Source organism: Maylandia zebra, linkage group LG16 (assembly GCF_041146795.1).
Source record: "Maylandia zebra isolate NMK-2024a linkage group LG16, Mzebra_GT3a, whole genome shotgun sequence".
In the NCBI taxonomy this organism is placed as follows: Eukaryota; Metazoa; Chordata; class Actinopteri; order Cichliformes; family Cichlidae; genus Maylandia; species Maylandia zebra.
In genome coordinates, this window is record NC_135182.1 from 2,823,852 (window position 1) to 2,848,793 (window position 24,942).

The 24,942-nt window shown below is 43.2% G+C and overlaps 1 protein-coding gene across 2 annotated transcripts; it reads left to right on the top strand.

Annotated features, from left to right (window-relative positions):
• The first annotated feature begins 14 nt into the window (after nucleotides 1-14).
• On the top strand, nucleotides 15-24,548 carry ccdc93 (CCC complex scaffolding subunit CCDC93). 2 transcript variants are annotated; one of them, XM_004571958.5, is made up of 24 exons: nucleotides 15-173; nucleotides 691-804; nucleotides 5,076-5,170; nucleotides 5,426-5,537; nucleotides 5,935-6,033; nucleotides 6,969-7,025; nucleotides 7,155-7,255; nucleotides 8,226-8,255; nucleotides 8,617-8,653; nucleotides 8,783-8,881; nucleotides 9,557-9,607; nucleotides 9,818-9,904; nucleotides 10,195-10,308; nucleotides 10,470-10,532; nucleotides 11,449-11,522; nucleotides 14,954-15,035; nucleotides 15,119-15,193; nucleotides 15,325-15,396; nucleotides 19,485-19,593; nucleotides 19,710-19,792; nucleotides 19,967-20,004; nucleotides 20,129-20,213; nucleotides 20,473-20,586; nucleotides 23,929-24,548. In XM_004571958.5, the coding sequence occupies exons 1-24, from the start codon at nucleotides 87-89 to the stop codon at nucleotides 23,983-23,985; spliced, it is 1,935 nt and encodes a 644-aa protein (XP_004572015.1). In that variant the 5' UTR covers nucleotides 15-86; the 3' UTR covers nucleotides 23,986-24,548. The 2 variants fall into 2 exon arrangements, with proteins under 2 accessions (XP_004572015.1, XP_004572016.1); XM_004571959.6 differs by lacking the exon at nucleotides 8,226-8,255.
• Nucleotides 24,549-24,942: the final 394 nt, after the last annotated feature.

A 24,942-nucleotide genomic window follows, 5' to 3' on the forward strand; every position in this document is an offset into this window, starting at 1 on the left:
CCGTTGGACACACTTGGAAACGCTGCGTTTAACATTTCCTGTCATATGCTACGGTCACGTGACTGTCATCAACAGTGCAGTTAAACATGGCGGTGGCTACGTCTGTTTTCCACAGAGTAAGAACCGGGTCGAAAATAGGCGCTCAGTATGACCAAGACGGCAACCTCATCCAGGTACAAAGTAGCTGCATCAGATTTCAACACTGCTGTGATGATGGGCTTGAGCTGTCACACTGCGGACGCATATCGATACAAGCTAACACTGAAGCTAACGGTGAAGCTAGTTTGTTACTGTTGAATTAATAACGTTTTGATGCATGCTAAACCATCCACGCAAGTAAATCCCAAAAAGTTTTTTCTGTTGATTAATGAGCAAGAAACTGACCTCACAGCTGTTCCTTCAGTGGGCTGGTTTCAGTCACTGTGCGAAAGTACTGTTTATAAGACCGAGGAAACCTGCAGTCAGCTGAGACCGAAGAAGTCACCTGGACGGGTGACGAAACGTTTGTCCCAGTGAAAACGCTACGTCCAGACGAACAGAATCAACCTTCTGGGATTGAGTTAATAACGTTTAAAATCGTGCTAGTAGTAATTTTAGTAACAAAAAACGGAAGAGTAAATGTGAAGGTCTGAGAGCAGACGGATTAGGACCTCAGCCATGTGTGAGCTATGAAGTGTTTCTGGCCTGCAGGTGGAAACCCGGGAGGATGAAGAGCAGAGCGTGAAGCTGACAGAGATCCTGGAGCTCCTGCTGGCAGCTGGATACTTCCGAGCCCGGATTAAAGGATTGTCACCGTTTGATAAGGTATACGCTGGACTTCTGATTGCTCTTTTCTTCCTCTCTGCTCGTCTTCCATCCCAACTGTTTTTAGCAGATTAATACAACTTGTTCCTGCTGAAGGTGGAAACAAAAAAATGTTTCACTAATTGAGCTAAACACACATCCGAGTACAAGCTGACTATAAAGGCAGTGAGGAGGTGATGTGTGACCAAAAAGTAAACAAACTTCTCCACCAAGCACTTGCTGGCTACACGGACTGGTACTGATGTAGCATCATTCTACTCAGCTGAGCATTCAAAGTGCCTCCTGACAGCTGTCATTCACCCAGTCGGTTTATCTGAGCACTCTCTGACATTGACACCCCCCCCCTATCTTGGTTAAAGACACTTTAGCATGTGGGCTGCAGGCTTGATCAGCTCTACCACCACAGCTGGCTCCATGTGATATATGAAAGGAAGAGTAATCTGTGGGTAATAATCACTGGTGCATTGACCTGGTGGTAAAGAATGACTCTAAGCAGCCTGTTGAAAACCTTGACCCAAGATACAACCTCCCATGTAGAAAATATTTTTGTAAAATGTATTAAATTAATTTTCACCTCAGAATTCTACACGCCATATCCCATAACGACAAAGTAAATAAAGTTTTCTTGAAATTCTTGCAAATGTAATCAGAATCAGAATCAGAATCAGAATACTTTATTGATCCCAGGGGGAAATTATTTTTTGTTACAGTGCTCCATTTTAAACCAACATTAAGACAAGACAGACAATACGCTAACTAAGAATAGTACAATATATACATATATATACATACATACATACATACATACATACATACATAAGTCACTTATAAATAAATATTTGGAAAAGAAACATGTGTAGTTGTAGCAGCAAACAGTGTGTTAAGTGGATGCGTTGTACAGGGAGCCACAGGCAGGAATGATTTCCTGTGTCGTTCAGTGGTGCTTTTCGGTAATCTCAGTCTCTCACTGAACGAGCTCCTGTGACTGACCAACATGTCATGGAGTGGGTGGGAGGTGTTATCCAACATTGTCTTTATCTTGGACAGCATCCGCCTCTCCGACACCACCTTGAGGGAGTCCAGCTCCATCCCCACAACATTGCTGGCCTTACGGATCAGTTTATTAAGTCTGTTGGCATCTGCGACCCTCAGCCTGCTCCCCCAGCATGCAACAGCATAGAGGATCGCACTGGCCACCACAGACTCATAGAAAATCCTCAGCATTTTCTGGCAGATGTTGAAGGACCTCAGTCGCCTCAAAAAATAGAGACGACTCTGGCCCTTCCTGTAAAGTGCTGTGGTGTTTTTAGCCCAGTCCAGTTTATTGTCAATGTGTACTCCAAGGTATTTATAGTCCTCCACAATGTCAACACTGACCCCCTGGATTGAAACAGGGGTCAAGTGTTTCCTGGTCTTCCTGAAGTCCACGATCAGTTCCTTGGTCTTTGCCACGTTGAGCTGCAGATGATTCTGCTCACACCACGTGACAAAGGAGTCGACCACAGCCCGGTACTCTGTCTCATCATCCCTGCTGATGCATCCAACCACCGCAGAGTCATCAGAAAACTTCTGAAGATGGCAGGTCTCTGTGCAGTGGCTGAAGTCTGTGGTGTAGAGGGTGAAGAGGAAGGGGGAGAGGACAGTCCCCTGTGGTGCCCCTGTGTTGCTAATCACCTTGTCAGACACACACTGTGGGAGACGTACATATTGTGGTCTTCCTGTCAGGTAATCAACAATCCAGGACACCAGAGAAGCATCCACCTGCATCGCTGCTAACTTATCACCCAGGAGGGTCGGCCTGATGGTGTTGAAAGCACTGGAAAAGTCAAAAAACATGACCCTCACAGTGCTCGCCGGCTGGTCCAGATGGGTGTAGACACGATTGAGCAGGTAGATGATGGCGTCCTCTGTTCCGAGACGAGGCTGATAAGCGAACTGAAGGGGATCCAGATGTGGTCTTACTATGGGTCGCAGCTGGTCCAGGATGAGCCTTTCCAGGGTCTTCATGATGTGGGAGGTCAGTGCCACGGGCCTGTAATCCTGGGGGCCACTGGGACGAGGCATGATGTCTTCCACATCACCGGGACCCTCTGCAGACTCAGACTCAGCATAAACAGTTTATGAAAGACTCCACACAGCTGGGGGGCACAGGTCTTGAGGACGAGGGGACTCACTCCGTCTGGTCCAGCAGACTTGCCTGAGTGAAGTCTCCTCATTTGCATCTCAACCTGGTATTGAGTGAAGGTGATGGGTGGGGGAGGGGTGTCAGGACTCTCACAGGAGGCAACATGTGAAGAGAGAGGCTGGCACAGTGGTGTGGCTCTGGATTCCAGGCTGACTGCAGGTGAGGTTGTGGGGGTGGGAGCAGACACTGTGGTGTCGAATCTATTGAAAAACAGATTCAACTCGTCGGCTCTATTCTCACCTCCCTCAGCTCCCCTGCTGTTGGTTGGCCTGAATCCAGTGATGGTCTTCATGCCCCTCCACACCTCTCTCATGCTGTTCTGCTGGAGTTTCCACTCCAGCTTCCTCCTGTAATTGTCCTTAGCCTCTCTGATCTTGTCCTTTAGTAACACCTGGACCTTCCTCACCTCCTCTTTGTTGCCCCCTCTGAAAGCCCTCTTCTTGTTGTTGAGGAGGGCTTTGATGTCCTTAGTCACCCACGGCTTGTTATTTGGGTAACAATGAACAGTCTGAGCTGGAACAATGGAGTCGGTGCAGAAAGTTATGTAGTCTGTGATACACTCATTAAAGATAAATGAATAAATGACATGTAGATTATTATTTACAACTTTACCTTTGGAGAATTTAGATGACAGTCCATGATTTGGAAATTCACACACCTGTCTATATAAGGTCCCATAGTTGACAGTAGATGTCAGAGCACAAACCAATTTGAGCAGCATTCCACCAATCACACCTGTAGAGTGGCCAGGCACACGACAGCCCACCTGGTGTTTGCCAAAACACACCTCGCAGACCATGAGAAACAAAATGATCTGGTCTGATGAATCAAAGATTGAACTCTTTGGCCTGAATGCCAATTGTCATGCCAGATGGAAAACCTTATCACTTGGCCTGTACAGTCACAGGTCACCCACAAATCTGAAGGTTGGTAGTTCAATCCCTGTCTGCTCCAGTCTGCATGCCAAATATCTTTAGGCAATAAACTAACCTCAAATTGCTCTGTGATGTCAGAGTATGAATGTGTGTGAATGTTAGTTAGAAGCACGTATGTAGGAGAAGCATAGAAAAAAGTTCTGCTGTGAGTGAAGTTGCATAAAGCACTTGGAGTGCTCAGAGTAGAAAAGTGCTGTAGAAGAAGCCGTTCTTTTACCGTGAAATGTGTAATGCAGCATCATGCTGTGGGGAACTAGTTATCTTTCTAAGGGTATCTCCCTTAGAGCTACGGTGAGGAGAGGGGCTCATAGTTGAGCTGCTATGCTGCCTCTCGACACTGAGAGGAGCCAGTTGAGGTGGTTCGCGTATCTGACAAGGATGCCTCCTGGGTGAGATGTTCTGGGCTTGTCCTATCAGCAGCAGGCCTCGGTGTGCACCAAAGACATGCTGGAGAGATGATATTTCTTGGCTGGCCTGAAATGCAGCAGTGTTTCTGACTGGGCAGAGGGAGGTCTGGGGTTGCCTGCTTAGGCTACTGCCCCTGCAACCTGGCAACTGATGACTGGCACTTATATGAACACAGAAACATCAAGTCAGCAGAGATATGAATCATTCCTTTATGTCAGAACTGTTGGAGTAAAATCTGAATAAAAACATACTCCAGATATTTGAAAACTGTGTTTAGCATTAATCCTATCCTGTACTTGTTTAGATATTTGCTTAACAAGTTTAGGATCCCTGGTTGATTTCCGAGAGGAGAAACAAATCCCTTTGGGTTTGCAGCAAGGGCATCTGCTGAGCGACCTACTGTGGTGACGCCTTGTGAATGAAGGTCTCAGTAAAGCCATCATGTTTGATGATATCACCGGCAGCGGGAAAGCCACTTCTATTTATGTTCAGCATTTAGGTGTAGGTAGGCACTGCAGTATTCTCCTGAATGATGGGTGTCGCCATTCAGACAATACCAGCACATCAGCACTGATACAGGAAGAGAAGTCGAGTTGGAAGCAGAGAAACTACAGGTTTCTTTGGTTTGTTTTAGGGTTTTTCTCTCTGTTGGATTAGCTAGACCACCTCTACCGTGAACTGAAGTATTTATTGTTATTGTGCATTTAACTGAGAAAACCTCAGCTCACAGTTCTCCTCTACAGGTGGTTGGGGGTATGACCTGGTGCATCACCACCTGTAATTTTGACATAGACGTGGATCTTCTTTTCCAAGAAAACTCAACTATTGGGCAAAAAATGTGAGTGTTGGCTGATTTCTTTCCAAGTTTCTCTAGACTGGTCCAGATAAATCAATTTAAAGTGACACATCATACGAGCCACATTTGAATCCAGTTAAAAATGAATGATTTTGCTAACTTAGGAGCAGCTCAGATGGATAATGTCATCAGATATTTGGTTACATTTTTCCTTCCTTTTAAGTGTTTTTCTTTGTCTGGGTTTTGCAGTTTCACACTGGTTTCTTTCTAACAGTGGCAAGGGCTGTTTCGTTGCAGATCCTTGACAGAGAAAATTGTTTCTGTTTTACCAAAGATGAAGTGTCCTCATCGCCTGGAACCCCATCAGATCCAAGGGTTGGATTTTATCCACATTTTCCCGGTCATACAGGTACACGGAGAATTCAGCCAAACTAATCTCAGATGCATTAATGTGCTTAATGCATCTGAGGAAAGTGCTAATGAAAAGGTTAAGTGGTCTACAGTGTTTCCCCTAGGCGGACCCTCACACACCCACATGCAGTGCTGACGTTTTCCTGTCATCACAGTTTCAGGGTTTCATACTTTACAGAATTCAAAACGCTGACATGATGTTTGTGATTTGTCTTTAAAGAACGTATTCATAGCCGCCTGGAAGCGTGTGAGTAACAGTATTAGCTAATGAGCTTTGACTGCTGCTGGCATCAGATCCAGTACAGCTAGCAGGTCCAGCTGGAGCATGGACATGGTCAGTCTGTATCTGCTGGTTCGTCCTTGTGTTTGATGAGCTGTGTGTTGTTTTATGCCAGTGGCTGGTGAAGCGAGCCATAGAGACGCGGGAAGAGATGGGAGATTATGTGAGAGCCTACTCCATTTCTCAGTTCCAGAAGTCCCACAGCCTTCCAGAGGTAACAGACATTCAGCATGAAGACCAGGACGTAGCTTTACTGGACACATCTTTGTATACAAAGTTCATAAAATCACTTAAAGAATTTAGTTGTTAATGACCTCTGCTCAGTGCCATTATCCCCATACCATACACACAGGCAACAGGTCTTACTACCGTCCCGTCAATCGTGCCATTGGCTCTTGCCGCCATCCTTCTCGCTCTCTTCTCCACCCTGCTTGCAGTCTCTTCGTCTCTCCTGTGCAGCTTCCATTTCTTTGGGTGGTCAAGTCCAGGTTTTTAATTCTAATGAGTATTTAGACATCTGCTTCATGCCTGTCTCCTTCACACACACATTCTCTCTTGTTTCTGCTCTCCAAAGCAAACCTCCCCCTTTCTACTCTTTCTCTCACCTGCTTCCTCTTTCTTGGGCTTATTCTCGTATTCAACAAACAAAAAATAATAAATGGCAGGTAGGCGTAACACTACAAAAGATTTTCCAGAGAAGCCCACCTGGAGTTCCTCTGGTTAATTACATCTTGACCTACGTTCAAGTGTGATTGTTTTAACTGGACTGAGTTTATGAAAACAGAAAGTAGTCATGATATATATGAAATACAAAGTCAGACAGAAAAATAAGGCAATAAAATATTGAGTAATCAAGATAAGAAGGAAGATCTATGGGCTTGTAGTGATGATTGTACACACTCTAACTGAAAGTAATGAGACACAAAGGCATTAACATGGTAAACATCACAAGAAGGCAAGAAAGTAACGTTGGGACTTCGTGTCTCATTGTAGGAATGGGGTTCAGTGTCAGAAGTCTAACACGTTATTCAAGTTTTAATGAGCGCTGTATCACAACCCTCGCAGTCATAGAAACGTGTTTAGTGTTGGTCGGCCACATGTCATTAAACGTCCTGTGTGTAAGAGGTGCTGTTCACTGTACTGTGACAGGATAAAGAGTTCGTCCAGAGGAAAGACAAAGCAGTGAGGGCAGTGCTGGACGTGTTGGTGAGTGACGACACCGATACAAACGATACACTAAAATGAAATGCACCTGCTTAATCAGCAAAGTCAAATCGTAGGTCTGTTGTTTAGATAACTGCCGGGCTTTTTTGAATGAGCCTCGTTCTTTTCTAGGAAGTGTACAAACCACAGAGGAAGTACAGGAGGCACAGGAATGCAGAGGAGCTGCTGGATGAGGAGTCCAGGGTCCACTCCACTCTGTTGGAATATGGAAGGTGAGCTTTCACATCCGGGATGTGCATCACTTTCCCTGTTAATCCATCTTTTGCCAAAGCGGCTGTAAGACGTCTGTCTCATTTATTTGTATAGAAAGCGCTGAGTTATGTCAGATCTCTCTGTCATTTCTCTTTGGAGCCATTTGTAGATCAACATTTATTCTTATAAGGCTGTTGGTGCCCTCGTTTTGTTGTTGCTTTTCTCTCTGCTGGGCTTTGTTCATATTTTCCGATGTTTATAGACCAAGCAGGATAGTAATAATAGGACTAAAATGTGCACTGGCTGCTCGCTTTATTGGACATATCTGTTAAACTGTTCTTTTTAAGTAAACACCACCCAATTACAACTTGAATGCATCTAAAACTGACCCAATCTCAGCAAAGGGCTTTTGCGTCTCGCCTTCTGTTTATCTAAGAGCAGCGATGGAAAACTGATGGTACATCATCTCCTACGAGGCTGAGGGGCAGGACTGGCAGCCACCGATGTTTTTACATTTCATATAACATGGTGAAAGTTTCAGATGAGCTCAGCCATCTACCTGCTTAAATGTTGTGTTAGAAAGCAGCAGAAGAAAGGCAAGAGAACTACAATGTCTTATTTTAGAAGGATTGATTGTGATGAGGTTAAAAGTCACAAATCTGCAGAAGTTACATAATGTAAACATTCTTACACCGTTCAGTCTGTACCACGTAGATTTCAGGTAGCGCTCCACCAAGGTGCACCTAATAAGGTGGTCAGTAAATGCATAGGAATACAGAGGTTTTATGGCTGGATCAGTCGTTGGGCTGTTCCTTCTCTGGGCGCCACAAATTGACCTTCTGTGTCTAATTCCTCTCAGTGTGTCAGCGTAGATCTTAGTTTATAGGAAACGAGTCAAGAATTAAAAACCTGAGATTTAAACTTAGACAATGTTCAGTGTGTCATCTGATATATTGTTTTGTTTTTTTCATTCATCCATCCCTGTACTAGCCTCTGTACTAGAATGTCAGAGCTCTTGCTGTAAGTACTGTATAACTGTGTGAAGCTGGGGGGGGGGCAGCATCTGCTTACAGCACCCTGTGTTGTGGTTCAACATGTTTGTCAGAGAATGCAAACAGTGCACACTTATTTTGGCATGATGGACTGTGGTGCTGCTTCACTGCACTCCTGCATTTTATTTTATGTTTTTTAGTTAAACAGACACTGCAGATCGAGGAACCATGTAGTTTGTCCACCTGATGGATTCATGCGCTTTCTTGTGCTGATACTTTTTTATCGCATGATGTAAATGAATTTTGGGGGTTTGGGGTAAAAAGAAGAGTAAACTTTATTCCAATCTGAAGTCATATCTCATACTCGTTGTTTGTTTTGTTTTTTCCAGGCGATATGGATTCAGCAAGCAGAGCAAACAAGACAAGGTAGGCGCCTGAAGGCCTGGACTGTAGCTGCTTCCACTGTGGGTAGAGCTGCAGGGAGGTTCGGCTGCTCTCTGGTCAGCAAGGATTTTGCTCCGTTCTTCATCTTCTCTTCTTTTTGCCCCTTTTCAGGTCGATGAGGGGAAGGTTTCACTGGCCGGTGGCTCTCAGGCAGCATCTCATGGGGTGGTTGACGTGTCAGAGGAAGAGGACCTGCAGGCAGTAGAGGAAGTGAGAACTTTATTTACTGAGCATTTTATACAGAAAGACAAATTAGGCACACGTTTACAGTAGAGGGCAAAAAATGATCCGCTAAGTCTTTCAGTTTAAACATTTAATTCACTTCAGTTTTATTTATGTGGCACAAAATCACAACAGTAAGTCACCTGAAGGTGCTTTATACTGTAAGAAAAAGACCCAAGGAAGTACTAGGCAACAGTGCCACAACTCAGAGTAAATACAGACTTAAAGTTCAGCTGTACACATTTGAACCACAATCAGCTCCCACAGAAACTCACAGAGATTCACAGTGAATCATAACTTTTGTGTACTGTCAGGACTGTTAACAGTGAGCCAAGTTTAGTTTTAGCTGGAATGAAAAGCAGCTTGATAAGACAGTAACTGAGCTCGTCTACTGTTATTTGGGTTGAACTTTTGTCTCCTGTCTCGTGCTCTTGTTCTTGATTTTCCTGTTGTTCCTGGGCCTTAAAATAATGCTGTTTGGTGTGGGCTTTGCCATTTTAGAAGTACAACAAAAATCTATAGCTCACTAATGAATAGGAAAAACTCAAAGCCAGCGTGTGGAAGCTCTCAGGTTGTTGTGTCATCGGTCTGTTAAAAAGCCTGGAATAATAAAATAAGACCATATTGTGTTCAACAAATAAATGACATTTATTTTCTTCCTAGATGCGAATTAAAACGTTGATGACCAACATGGCTGCCATGGCAACAGAGGAGGTATGTAAATAAAACACACGGCACAGAGAAGCAGAACATTTCTGCATCCGGACAACCCAAACATATAAATGTATGTAAAGGAGCCAAATAGTGGCTGTTCTGATATTCAGCTGTCACTGAATAATCTTGTTGATTGCATGGAGTTTTCTTTGATTCCTGTTGCCTTTCCTCACCGCTGCACTGTGGTAGTGACTGAGCCTGTGTTTTCAGGGGAAGCTGACAGCAAGTGCAGTGGGTCAGCTCGTCGGGCTGCAGTCTGAAGAGATCAAACAGTTTGCTTCTGAGTACGCCGAGAAGGTAAGCAGCTCTACACTGTCTGGTCCAAGTTTAGACTGCAGTTGCTGTGTTAGTCAAAGAGAGGGTGATCTTATAGTACAGTTCTGTCCTAAACACCAGCTGTATATAAGATGCTGCTGTGTGTTGGCAGCTTTTTAAAGTGTTCATTCGGACTTTCTTCTTAATCAAACGCAGTGAAAAAATCACCAGTTAGCATGAATCTAAACCAGAATGTCACCTAATGGTAGACATCTTCATCTTTCTAAGAGCATTGCTTTGCTGACTGTTGTGTCCTCCTTGTGTCCCTGCAGCAGTTAGAGCTGTCCTCAGAGGAGCATGAGCATTATGGCCCACTGCAGCAGCACCACAGGGTGGTCGCCTCGCTCAACAAACAGATCCAGCAGAAGACTAAAGAGCTGGGGGAGGTGTGTAGGTCACTGTGGTTTAATGAATGTGCCGTCCTCAACTGTGTCTCGGTAACTGTGAAGCAAACTTTTGATCCTAATGTAGCAAAAGCATGAAGTGATTTGGTTGTGGCAGTCGTAATAGTGTCAGAGCTTTGACTGTATCTGTTTTGTGGCCACAGCTGCAAGCCAAGCATGCAGAGGTGAAGATGGGCTGTGATGAGGACAAGAGGAAACTAACGGAGGTGAGCTCAGGTCAAGGCTTACTTCACTGCCCAGTATGGATCTGATCCACTGGTTTACCTCCAACCATGGTACAAATGCAAGTGCAGCCTCTTAATGATAGAAAAACACCTGGTCCTTCAAATGAACAACAACACCTGATATATTACACTGTGATTGTTTAACACACACACACACACACACACACACACACACACACACACACACACACACACACACACACACACACACACACACACACACACACACACACACACACACACAGTGTTTCAGAAAATGAGCTGGGACACAAAATCACCTTTGCATTTAAGAAGTGACCTATTTTGTTGTCACCACAGGACAGGGAATCAGAAATGTCAGAGGTCAAGTTTTCTGAAAGTCTTGCAAATGCGATGACTTGAGAACAAGGCGACGTAGGATTTTGATGGCACTGGTGTATGGGTGTACTGGTACCAGCTGCTGCTGCCAGTATTTATGGAGTTTGTCTGAGCTGGGTCCACTTCTGGGAATCTTTTTTTTTTTTTGTAATAATAACACCATAACACTTTCCACTGAGGGGCAGCATTTTTGCTTTTTTAAGACCGTTGGTCTACATTCGATTAACAGCACCTGGATATTGGTACCAATGCCTGGGCCACACGTTTGCCTGACCTCTTTGGTCCATCTGAAGCTCTGGTCCAGATCTGGGAGGAGACTCCCTGGGATGCCATCCATCATCTCATCCTCTCATCATCAGGATGCGCCTTCTCTTCCACATGCATGTACATGTAGAGTTGTTCACATTGAAATAGAATTAGTCAAAACTGTTTGGCAAAGAACTGAGCTAAAACGTTCAGTGAAATGTCCAGTGTAATATGTTTTACATTTCAGGGAGCTATCAGCCATTCAGATGCTTTGATCAGTAGCTTTAATTTGCAGGCTACAAAGGTGTCAGAGACTTTGGGGAAAGAGTTGGTGTGTTTGGAAGAAGTGGAGGAGCAGGCTGACAGGAGGTGAGTCAACAAAAACGGTCCTTCTGTTATCTGCTAACGTTTTATTCTCAAGAACTGCGAACTCAAAATATTCACACACATGTGCGTTGAAATGTTTTCTAATCTAAATCTTGAATATACATTTTTTATACACTTTTTTTTAACAATACATCAACCAGTTCCCCACCTAGTATATATTCTTGTTGGAGTAAAATTGAATGTACTGGTAGTTACACAGCACCTTTGTAATGTGGACACTGTCTGCTCCACATTAGAATAAAAAATAAAGGTAAAATGTGCTGTCAAACATAGATGGGCACCTACTGATGGGCTTGTTGCCATAATATACCATTTTATGTTGTAACTTTACTGCACTCTGTGTGGTTTGATGACAGCATTTTGTGGGTTATTTTGTAAGTGATTTATTGCCAGCAACAGATTATCTGAGAGCTGCTAATTATGGATTTCATTTTCTGCCCAGAAAGAGCGTTCAATACATATTATCTTTAGAAGACTGCATTTCCCAGAATCCCTTTCAGTAGAGATGGGAGGTACTCCTGTTTGGCTAGGGAAGGAAAAGTTCTGCAGGAAGCCAGCATGTATGTTGCTCTGATGTTGGTTAGTTTTTGTTGTACGGCCCTTTTTTGAAGGCGATTGTTTCTGTAACTGATGTTCGATCCATTTTCTTGGCTAAGTGGATTTGCCACATTTTGTATTGACAAACATAGTGTGTGATTGCTGTACTAAAATGGGCTCGACCCTTTAATCTGCAGAGCTGGTTTGAGCAGCTTCTTGTAGATCTCTACAGTGGTGTTGACAAAGTCTTTGCCCCCTTCCTGTGGTTTGGGGGGGGGGGGTTCGGCCCGCTCGTCTTTGAATTGTTGTAATTCTGCCACATGCGAGGGTTTTGGAGCATGAACCGAAAGTGCAGCACCCGATTGAATCCTGACGATGAATAAATAAACACTTTAATAACACTATTTGTAAAAAAATCTATTGCGTAGATGGCTTACCAGCAGTTTTACTAATAATGCATGGATTGCACCGTTTTAAAATGCAGTAAATTGCCTGCTGTGAACCTCCTGTATTTTATTTTTTGGACTCTCCTTTCACGCTCTGCACTCTGATAAATCCAGGAAAAACTGACAAAGTATTTACTGAAAAATAATATAAAAAAACAATCATTTTTTCCTATTCCGTTTTTGCTATTCTGTTTTTATTGCCACACTTCGTTTGCATTGAAACTATCATCAAGGTTCTAAAATCAACTAACGATCGAAGAACCTTCAACGAACACGCCGTCAGCTCAGCCCAATGTCGTTTGTTTGGGTTTTTTTATTTATTTATTTATTTTTAGAACAAACAAGTAAAAGATGAATCACCTCTATCACAAAATGGTAAATGGCCTGCATTTGTATAGCGCTTTTCTAGTCCATAGGACCCCAAAGCGCTTTACACTACATTCAGTCATTCACCCATCCACACACACATTCACACACTGGCGATGGCAAGCTACATTGTAGCCACAGCTGCCCTGGGGCGCACTGACAGAGGCGAGGCTGCCGGACACAGGCGCCACCGGGCCCTCTGACCACCACCAAAATGATGTCTAATATCATTATAGCAGCACATGCTATGATATATGAAGACGTCTCCTCAGTGTTGAAAGTCCAGTGTAAACAACAGCAGTCACATCTTGTGGTGAAGAAGTTCTTTAAAATCAAATGACTGGCTGCCTGTTCAGCTGCAGCAGTGCAGCAGCAAATGTAACCCGTGATTCTGGGCCTACCCGACACTGGACTTTGCCCTCTGTGCATCTATGAAGCAGCTTTGAGTAATAATAGGTTTATTTCCTGTTAATAGACCTGCTCATTTGTACTTTTGCAGTCCCTGTGGTGGGAAGCATCCGTGTGCTGCTCAGTAAGCAGTCTCATGGTTGTTCTTGTGTTGCCTGATGAGTCTGTTTGAATGTGTTATTAACTGGTTTACATTAGGGCTGCTCAATTAATCGAATTTTAATCACGATTACGATCTGGGCTTTCAACGATCATTAAAAATGACTGAGCCGATTATTAGCCCCTCCCTCATTTATCCGCGACACCTTAAAGGCCGGTCCGTGAAAATATTGTCGGGCATAAACCGTCCGTGGCGCAAAAAAGGTTGGAGACCGCTGATTAAGAGGACCCGAGGGAAGCTCGGAAAGCTAAGCAGAAGTTATTTGGAGAGGAGAGTGACTGCTGTTGGTTGAAAAGAGTTAAAAAAAAAAAAAAAAAAAACTTCAGTGGTGTTGCACACTATTTTATATTATTTTTTTAAAGTCATTGTTAACCCTTTAAAGCCGGTCAGAGCAGCACGCTCCGTTTTGCGTAACTATTGTTAAATCCCTGTAGAACCTGAACCGTGTAAGCTAGCGCAATAATTTGTTTTGCATATGAAACCGGAGGAGTTGTACTTACATCTTATGCCATCAGCTTGTCCTCGGTCACGGTTTCGTTCCACATATAGCTTTGCAAAAATTGCATAAAAAGCGCTTGCAGGAACAAAAACATAATATTCCAGAAACACGCTTTGCCGTTCCTATCAGCTGTTCGTAACACTTCCCACAGTGAAATGATGCACCTGCTGTTTTCTTTGCAAATTTGCATCATAGGATTGTTTTTTGTTTTTCCTGCAGTATATAAAAATTGCTGTATCTCCAAAATAAAACTATGAAGACACTCAAAATAAATTTCCTGTGATGGGAAACTATTTTTTGCAACTTTATTGTATTTAAAGTTTTGAGGGATAAACCCTTAAACTTCTCCAAGTAGAAATATATGTAAACAAAACAAAAGCGATTTTCAATTTTTTTTGTAGTTTATTGCACTTTTTTGCAATTTATGTAATTACTATGCACTTAATGCATACATATTATTAAAATATGGGCTATAACAGTTGTATTGATGTATAGCAACTTGAAATGCTCCCACAAATGGCACTACAGCATGTACAAAAAATAAATAAAAATAATATAAGCTCTGGTGGACTTGGTTCTATAGTAGGTCTTAAAGGGTTAAATAAATATCGTCAAATAATCGTGATCTCAATTTCAGTGAAAATAATCGTGATTATCATTTTTGCCATAATCGAGCAGCCCTAGTTTACATTACTAACTAACACATGCTGCTGTCTTCTCTGTTAGCACACCACAAACACAGACACCCCATGTCCAGTATGTACTCCCTGCTGCTCCATTTGTATGAAGAATAAACTATTCCTTCTCCAGACTCTGATCAGAATTAAGTCCATATTGTTTCTGCCTCAACCAGCTTATATTTAATGCTAGAGTTTGAATCGACTGTGGAAGTTTTAGTGACAATTGTACTAAAACACATGAGGTTACTGGCAGTGACAAAATGTGTCTCCTTTCATCAGTCGGTGACTTTCTGATCAAATGTTTCTTTGTTGAACAGGCTGCTCGATAAGCTGAGGGCTCTGGTGACGATGAACGAGAACCTGAAGCAGCAGGAGCAGGAGTTCCGCACACACTGCAGAGTGAGCATCGATGCAATCACTGTCACTGTGTATCCTGCTGATGGTCACATTTCTTCCTCTTAATGCCTGAGCTCTGTATGCAGGAAGAGATGGCTCGTCTGCAGAGGAACATTCAGGAGCTAAAGTCTGCATCAGGACAGGATACAGAGGAAGAGAAGGTACATATCATACGCTGGCTGTCGTCTCTTACAGTATAAAGTCATTGTTGCTGTTCCTAGATTGTGAGTAGGTGAAAGTTAACTTGAGCTTTCCACTCAGATTTGATTTACAGCACTTTCTCTTTCCTTAGGAGAGGGACCAGCTGATTGACAAACAGTACAACACAGGGAGAGAGAAGCTACAGAAGATCCGCCTGCTCATGGTAACTACTTCTTAAACCACCGTAACAACTGTAAGTCGAACAGGTGGTCGGGTCTCCCGCGCCCCAATCCTGGGTTTCAGCACCGCTGTAAACGATGCGCGACAGACCCGACCACGTGTTTGCAATTTTTGTACACCTCTTTATTGCGGCTGTCGACTAACACACACAGCTGCAGCGGTTGCGCATGTTATTATCCTGCATGCCGCGAATTTCTTTGTTCTCCCGTAAAAGTGATTCCGATGTTAAACATTAGTTCCACGTGACTTTCCTGCCAGGTAACCTGCGCCCCACCTGTCAGAACTCTGCGCCCCCACACTTTGAGAACCAGTGATCTAAACTAACACAAACCTCCTGGTAAAGAGTAAATCAGTTTGCTAACCAGTTATTAAACCATGGACTCTTTTTAGTCTTTGGTACACTTCTATATTGTTCTTTCTTTGTGAGTTATGTTTGCTGATTTTTGGTTTGTGTTTTGTTGGTTTGGGAGAAGACTCAGTTTTGAGGGGATAACCGAGGCAGAAAAGCTGATTAAAATCTCTCACATTACAAAACTCGCTATTGCTCTCGCTCTCTTTCACCGCTGTCACTCCCAAATCTTTCCCCTCTTCCTAAGCAGCCAAATTCCATGTGTTGCCACATCATATTTTGATTGGTTGACAGTGGTGCATTTTTCTACCAGTAGGAAAGGGGTGTTGTCCCCCATGTCTGTGACACTATATATTGTAACCCTACAATAATAATGAGTATATCCCAACAATCAAATGACCCCCTTGAGCAAGCACTTGGGTAGTTACCTACACAAGTCCCTGAGACAAACCTATCTCTTCGTGATACTCTGCAGTTGAGTAAAAAGGATGTTTTTTATGATGAAAAGTAAATTGGCCCCAGGACCGGGACGGGGAACTCCGAGAAGCTGTTTCTTTATCTCCTGTACCTCCACCAAGGACGTCATGTTTTTGGTAGTGTCTGCATGCGTCTGTGTAATCAGTCTGTTTGTAAACACGCTAGCTCAAAAAGGTTTGAATGAATTCTGATAAAACTTGGTAAGGCTTTCTAAGTAGCTGCTATTTTGCCCCTCTGGTGTTTCTGGGCCCCACTTATCTATTGCCCATTCATCTTAGCTGCTATAACACCTGACAGGAGCTTCCATGTTGTGCTGAAACCAGTCCTTTCTGGGGGGGATCCTTGGGGATCAGGACTGTCCTGCCTTCAGTTAGCCATTCTCAGTGTGTCTCATCTATTAGCAGCTTTGTTGGGGCTGTTCCTTGAGAATACACCTTGGATGGTTCACTGGAGAACATCTGGTTTATCTCCCTGGCTTCTATCTCTGTGGTCTCTTCGACGGCAAGCCAAGGCTGTGAGTCTTTGCTTGGCTGTTTCCAAGGCCTCGGGAATGGACAGCTTGCTGTACTTGTTTTCACACCTTTGTGCAGCTCCAATAGTTGACTGATTTCCATCTGTGCTGCCTTGATCTTGGCCTCTAATCTCTTTCTCCGTGGAGGGTACTGCTCCTTGTGGCTGTTCATCTTAGAGCCGATTGCCTCAGTTATCACTGCTGCCATGGTGTCAGGTTTGTTTCAGTGATCGTCACATCAAGGATTGTCCATAATCCTTCATTCACATCTTCTGGTAGACCTCCAGAGTGTATGTCACGTAGTCTTGGTATTTGGCTATGGATGGTCCAGGTTTCCAGCTTAGTTATGATCCTCTTTTTTTTAGGTCCGCTTCTCTTGCACTCAATGTCTTCAATGCACTAGTTGTTCTTAGTGCTTGGTACCTAATCTCAGAGGGTGGGGATGATGATATCTCCCCCCTCACCTGAGGTACTGGCTCCTACTTGCAGCAAGAATTGTGTTGGACCTCATCTCTAGTTGTGATTGCAGATGCTTATTCCAGATGTTGGAACCCTGACCAACAGGCAAAAACATGGCTGTGCCATGGGCTCCCCGGTGTCACCTATTGTAGCCAACCTTTCCATGGAGGAAGTAGAGAGAAAGACTCTTGGCTCTTTTAAAGGGAGAGTACCCAGCCACTGGTACAGATATGTAGACTACACCTGGGTCAAAATCAAAACCCACGAAGTAGAATCCCTCACTGCTCACATCAATGCTGTGGATAAAAACACCAAGTTCACCAGGGAAGGCACAAAGGATGACTGTTTGCTATTCCTGGACTGTGCTGTGCACATTGAGGAGAATGGAAACGTCAACACTGAAGTTTACCAGAAGCCCACACACACGGACCAGTACCACCTCTTTGACTGCCTGAAGGGACAAAGAAGGAACACACACATGTCAGGGAAGCGCTTAAAACATGTGATTATCTTAATTGGCCTTTTATCAAGTCAGCAAAGAGGCACAGAAAAGACGATCAGACACCAGCGAGGGAGGAAAAGAAAGACAAACGCAACAACATTGTCATCCCCTATGTAGCCGGTGTTCAGACCCAGCAACACACTCAGACACAAACTGGTTCACCCGAAAAACAAAACACCAAAACACAAACTTAACAATGTGGTGTTTGCTGTACAGTGCAGCGAGGAATGCCCAGACCTCTACATTGGAGAGACCAAACAGCCACTTCACAAGCGCATGGCACAACACAGAAGAGCCACCTCCACAGGACAAGACTCAGCAGTCCATCTGCATCTAAAGGTCAAAGGTCACTCTTCGAGGATGCCAATGTTCACATTTTGGACAGAGAGGACAGATGGTTTGAAAGAGGAGTGAAAGAAGCATCTATGTCCACTGTGGGCGACCATCTTTGAACAGAGGGCGGGGCTTATGACACCAACTGTCTGCCATCTATAATCCAGTTTTGAGATCCCTTCACAGACACCTTAACGCCCACTCACATCCTGGGCCATCTGACCTCAGGAAATCACATGAATCACATGATAGGGTGGGGCCAGGTTTCCCAATGAGCTCACCTGAAACCCTGGCTGATTGTGAACCACACCCGCTTTCACACCTTGGCTCATGTGATTAGGTAGAGGATCATTAGGAGGTCATTTTGTCCCTCTCGGGGGGGACACTTCCACAGAGCTTAAATCTGGGACTCTCCACCATTTGACCCTGGAACAGAAGAATCTTCTCGGATGAGAGGTGAAACGTCTTCAAGCAACTTAAAGAAGTCCAGACGCTTTTCGTTCCAAGCTCCTTAGAACCCTGACCTAGTAGTTGTTTACTTTTAGTCTAGATTTTGGGTGTCAGAAAATCCATAGGTGCTACATGCTCTTCATGTAACCCCTTCCACAAGAATTACTTGCATATTAATATACCACCAGCTCCCTATTCTCATCCCTTGTGCCTTCTTGCTCCATTAGCCCACTTCTCAATACTGGTTCCTCAATAACGGACACATACCTTGTTAATCCGGGCAACAGCTGAGTCTGTAAGGCTTCACTCATATATTTTTCGCGCAAACTTGAAGGTAGGCTGGGATGGCATGTGGGGCATTCTCCCAAACTTTTCCCACAAAGTTAGGAGAATGAAATTATCCAAAAAGTCTCCTTTCACTGGAGCTAAGGGTATGTGCTCAACTCCTGAAAAATAACCCCACGTCATAATCCCCCATTCCACCAAACTTTACACTTGGCAACCCCCAAACCTAGACAAGAGCTCCATGGAATGGGTTTCCATGACCAAGCAGCTGCATCCGAGGCTTTGTATTGCACTTGATGTAAGGCTTGGATGCAGCTGCTCGACTGTGGAAACCCATTCCACGAAGCTCTTGACTTTTACTTGGCCTACCACTTCCTGGCTGCGTTGCTGTCCTTCCCAGTGGCTTCATATTTGTTATAAACCAACAATAGTTGACCGTGGAATATTTATTAGTAAGGAAACATCACGACTGGACTTGTTGCACAGGTGGCATCCTATCATAGTACTACGCTGGAATTCACAAATGTTTTTAGAAGCAGGGGAGACTTCAAGTTACAGATGGACAAACTGGCGATCACTAACCAACCGCATTTAGTGGTGGACAAAAAGTCTTGTTTAGTGATCGATGTAGCAAGCCCAAGTGATAACTACATCAGGAACGTATTCACTCATTCATATATGTATATATCGCTTCACTCTTCACAGGCTCGCAGGAACCGAGAGATTGCCATCTTGCAGAGGAAGATTGATGAGGTGCCAAGCCGAGCTGAGCTGACACAGTATCAGAAGAGGTTCATTGAACTCTACAGTCAAGGTAATTTCCTCCTGTTCATCTGCTTTGACCAGTGTTGTTGCTGTGTGCAGGTCACAAATGAACCCCATAAAAATCAGGAGTTATAAAGAAATGCTTGTTCTTTTTGTGCCTTTCAGTTTCTGCTACTCACAAAGAGACTAAGCAATTCTTCACTCTGTATAATACACTGGATGATAAGAAAGTCTATCTTGAGAAGGAGGTAAGTAACCACAGCAGACCCCTGTCAGCAGGGTGCGCAATGATTGCCAGTAAAATTTCTGATAGCATTTGGCTTTTGTTTCACTTGAGACATGTGACTGATTAAACACCTTGGTAAGTGTCACAAATAGACTCGTACTTAATGCTATTCATAACAAAATTTTAATTTCTGTAGGTGAACCTCTTGAATTCTATTCATGACAACTTCCAACAGTAAGTATAATTCTGCTCATTTGTCACGTCTAACACTGATGTTGTTCCAGTGAATAGTTTTCTATCAGTACGTTTCTTAGCTCATTGCAGTGAAACAGTGCTAACGTCCTCTACTCTTGTTCAGAGCCATGTCGTCTTCAGCTGCCAAAGAGCAGTTCCTCAAACAGATGGAGCAGATAGTCGAGGGAATCAAACAGAATCGCATCAAGGTACAAGTCTTTCTGTAAAAGGGGAATTCTGCTGCTCTTCTCTTTATAAACGTGCGTTATAGGGATGGAACCAAATTACAGATTTAGTGGTCAGTATCAGGAACACACAAAAATGTTTTTGGATAATGCTGACTACAGATAAGATAATGAGCTCAGGGTATATGGACCCGCATGTCACAGCCTAATGATGCAAAGTTTGTCCTGTTTCGAGACAGACTCCCGCAGTACTGGTACGGCATGTGTTTCTCTGCTTTTTCAGATGGAGAAAAAGAAGCAGGAGAACAAGATGAGGCGAGATCAGCTGAATGATGAGTACCTGGAGCTCCTTGACAAGCAGAGGCTGTATTTCAAAACTGTCAAGGACTTTAAAGAGGTAAGAAAAGCATGTGCTTAAGTGCTGCTGGCTGTTTCTGAGAGGGCATTTACAGTTAGAGCATACCATTACAATGAAAGATGAATGCTATTCAGTAAGGTATAGTGAGCTATTATTCTTAGGGATAAAGATGGGTTTCACAAAACATAACACCTAATCGTGTTGGAAGATACAAACTGTAGCCTTCAGAATGGTTGTGAAGCAAAAAAATCAAAAGTGTCACAACCAACGACTGCCGTGTTAGACAGCGTTAGTGATAAATGGATGTGCCTACAAAAGTGAACAGTTAGTGTTTGTTGACAAATGTTTCATAGTTTGGTGTTTTATTGAAAAATGACCTCAGAATGATGTGAGGTCATTCGCAGTCATGCCCGAGTTTCTCCCAATCTCAGTTTGGAAAGCTACATTCAACAGAAAGTTATTCACTCAGTCATCTTCTCTCAAATTAAAACACTCATTATTTTATCGATTGTCCTGATTTAAGACATAGAAGCATTTAAAATAAGTCCCTGAACATCCTCTCTCCTGACCACCTCTAGATCTTTCAGCTTACAGGGTTGAAATACAAAACAAAAATTCTTAGCAGATTTCTATCTGAATGTGCTGTAACGATACAACATTTAAATATAAGAAAGAAATTAGAATTACTATCATTTTCTTCAATGCCATGTGCTAACACAATGCAGAGAAGCTACCGAAACTTTACTATAAAACAGGTCAATAATTCAATTTAATTTTTATAGAATATATTGTCACATCTGAACAAGTCGCCTCAAAGCGCTTTATATTGTAAGGTAAAGACAACATTACTGTTACTAATTGAAGAAAACAGGTTCAGAGTTATCGCTCTAAGTGCTAATGACTTTGTGAATTTCCATTCATCCATCTTCTTCTGCTGCCTGGTCGTGGGCGCAGCAGACCTCCCCCTCCTCAGCCTCCTCCTCCAGCTCGGCCAGCCGAGAGAGATAATCCAGCGTCTAAAATCCTTACCCTGTCTCTAAGGGAGAGGCCAGCCAACTTTCAGAGAAAGCTCATTTACACCACTTCATCCATGATCTTGTTCTTTCAGGGTGAGGGTGGGGACGTAGATTGACCGGTAAATCGAAAGTTTGGCTTTTTCGCTCAGTTTTCTCCTCACCGTGACTGACAGGTTACCGCTTATTGACCTGTCTGTTGATCTCCCACTCCCCCCTCCCCTCACTTGTGAATAAGACCCCTAGATACTTCCCATTCCCGTCCCTGACCCAGAATGGGCACTCCACCCTTTTCAGAGTGAGGACCTGAGGTCCATCTTGTTCTTTCCATTCAGCTGAGTCCTGTGGACTTGCTTTTTACTGTGTGCAGGTATTTGGTGGTTGGAGCCTCTTTGTGGCTCCCATTTGCCCGTGGGATTACCAAGTACTTGTCTGCAATCCCCTCAGTTCTGACTACTAAGTAGTAGTTACCATCCAACTACACTTCTCCAGCCTGAAAGACATTCCAGTGCCGTTGGTGTAGATCAGTAAATCGATGTCTTGTCCTGGCATACAGCTTGATGTCATCCATGTAGAGGAGGTGGTTGGCATTGGTCCATTCCAGTCCAGGGGTTCAGGACTATGCAGAACAGCAGTGGGAACAGAGCATTTCCTTGGTAAATCCTGCTCTTGATAGTGACTCATCCTATTGGCTTGAAGCTGGCCTGTAGTGATGTTCGCCACATCCCCATGGAGTTCCTAACGGAGGCTCTTAGGGTCCTGTTGATCTTTTGTAGTTCTAGGCATTCATGGATCCATGTGTGCGGCACTGAGTCATAGGCTTAGCCCACAGGTAGGTCTGGTCTTGCACTGTTGAGTGACTCTTCTGTCCACCAGTTGGTGGTGCTTCGCCCCTCCGGTGGTGCTCCTGCTAATTCCTTTCTGTGGCTCCACTCATGTATCGAGCCATAAGCCTGTTCACCTTAGCCACTATGATGCCTGACGGGAGCCTCAATGTGGTAGTGAGAAAACATATTTGGTAGTTGGATGGGACCAGTCTCCTCTGGGGATCCATGGGACTCGGGAATGCCCGGCCTTCAGTTAGCTGTTCTTTGTGTGTCGCATCCATTAGCAGCTGGTTCATTTGTGGTGCGAGACAGTAGGCATGAATCATGACAGGGTATACCTCAGATGGTTTAGTAGAGCACAGCTGGTTTATTCTCCTGCCTTCTGTCTCTCTGGTAACAAGCTATACCTCTTCAACTCAGGCTGTGAGTCTGTCCTTGGCAGTCCTGCCATGGAGTAGATCAGCTGATTAGTCAGCTGTTTGGTGGGCTTCTGCACTTAAACCAGCGCCATCCTCAGCCTTCTCTTTAGCTTAAACCAGGAAAGAATGAAAAAAGCAGTCTGATAATTCAAGAAAACAGAAAAAATATTCACTGCAAATTATGCAAATCGATCACAAGACAATGTGAAACAAATGTGCACACCACCATTTAGAAAACAGTGTGTCATAATATATTAAAACAAATTAACCAAATAAATTACATGACTTGTGTGCTGTATAGTTTGCAGTCAATAAAGCAACACTTTTGTTTCAGCAAACACAGTTAAATATGAAAAAGTGGGAGTGTAAATCTTACCCATGTTCTATTCAAACATGCAAATATAACTGAAATAACAAGAGAAAAGAAGAAAAAACTTCAAGTTTTCATGTGTCTCTATAGCTACAATGTGCATGCTGAAAAAGGAGTAGAATGAAGTTTTAATATGAATGTTAAATATAGATAATGTCATCAGATTACTTGTTTATGCCTCCCAGTGTTTGAATTGGGTGTCTGCGGTTGTAGCTTTCCAAACACAGAGTTGAAGAGTGCCATCTAGTGGACAAACTGTGCAGTGCCATCAAATAACATTGTTAAAAGGTGTTTCTCCCAGGTCTCGTTTTTGTGTGTGTTGGTGGTGGTGGTTTTTTTATGTGTATATATATCTTTGTTTTTTCCTGTGTATTTCCCATAATAACTGTCGATACCTATAGATCATAGCTAACATCAGCCAATATCAACCCACTCTAATAAAAAAAATGCTTTAATCAACAAGATTTGCAGATTTGATTTGAGCTGTCTTTTTGATTAAAGAGTCGCCTCAGAATTAAAAATGCTTTGCAGTAAATCACAGGTCACGATTGAGTGGATTGAGATTAGGCTTTATACTGAAAAATGATCATTGCATCCTAGTTTCTACTATAGGTCTGCCTTAAATAAAGGCTTGTTACTTTCTGCTGTTGAGGTCCATAATCTGTATTTCAGGAAATGTGCTATAATAATTTTCAACAATGACCCTCTGAGTGTAATGATCATGTAACAATAATAACTTTTTTCCCCACTAGGAGTGTCGGAAGAATGAGATGCTGCTGTCTAAACTGAGAGCTAAAGGAGCCTCTTAGCTCCGACCCTTCTGTTGGTGTGTCTCATTCTAAGTAATAAATATGATGCAAACCAGTTACTAATCGAATTACTTGGATGACTTTCATATAAAATCCTGGACATGAACTGTGTTCTTCACATGTGCCAGATGCAGCAGACTGGACGACGTAAATGCAAATCATTGTTTTAATCACACCTTCTGTAACATCATAGTGTCACTAATTAAGACCACGATCAGCCAGTTCTACCTAATGTTTTACATTTCATGGTGAACATAACAATAAAAAACTTAACCAGAGCTCCACAACAGTCTTGCAAGTCATGACATTGTGTTTAATAATACTGGGCAACTTTTACTAACTCCCCGCACTGCACTGACTGTGAACTATACGTACATCTTTATGATGATCATGAGTTCAGGCTGCAACAGTGAAGAGAATCCCATAACCTGTAATAATGATGGTTTTGTGTTGGAGAGTTTCCTGGTGTATTTACATGCCTCTGAAGATTGTCTTCCATGTACCATCCAATCACCATGGATGCAGTATTTAATGAATAAAGAATTGCTTATACAAACAGCAAACTCTGTGGTCTGTCTCATCTCAGATAGGATAACTAGTGCTGGGTATCGTTACTGATTTCTATAACTGATTCAATTCCAATTCACAAGGTCCTGATTCGATTCAATTCGATTCAGTTTTGCCTCAGACAGTCAGAAATGTAATTCTGATCATTTATCAGTACTGACACTTGTGAGACTTCATTAGAGGTGTAAGCGTCGCAGCCTTTGTGTCAAAGTAACTGATGATAAAACAGAAAAACATTAAGGAGATTTTCCTGGTCTGGCTTTTTATAGCAGATAACCTTAATCTCCTGAGACCCGAACTCTTCCACGGCATGCATTTTTAATTTCTCTTTGATATCTGGGCTGATTGGGACCTGATGAGTGTAAAAACAAAGAATTAGCAGATTTTTTT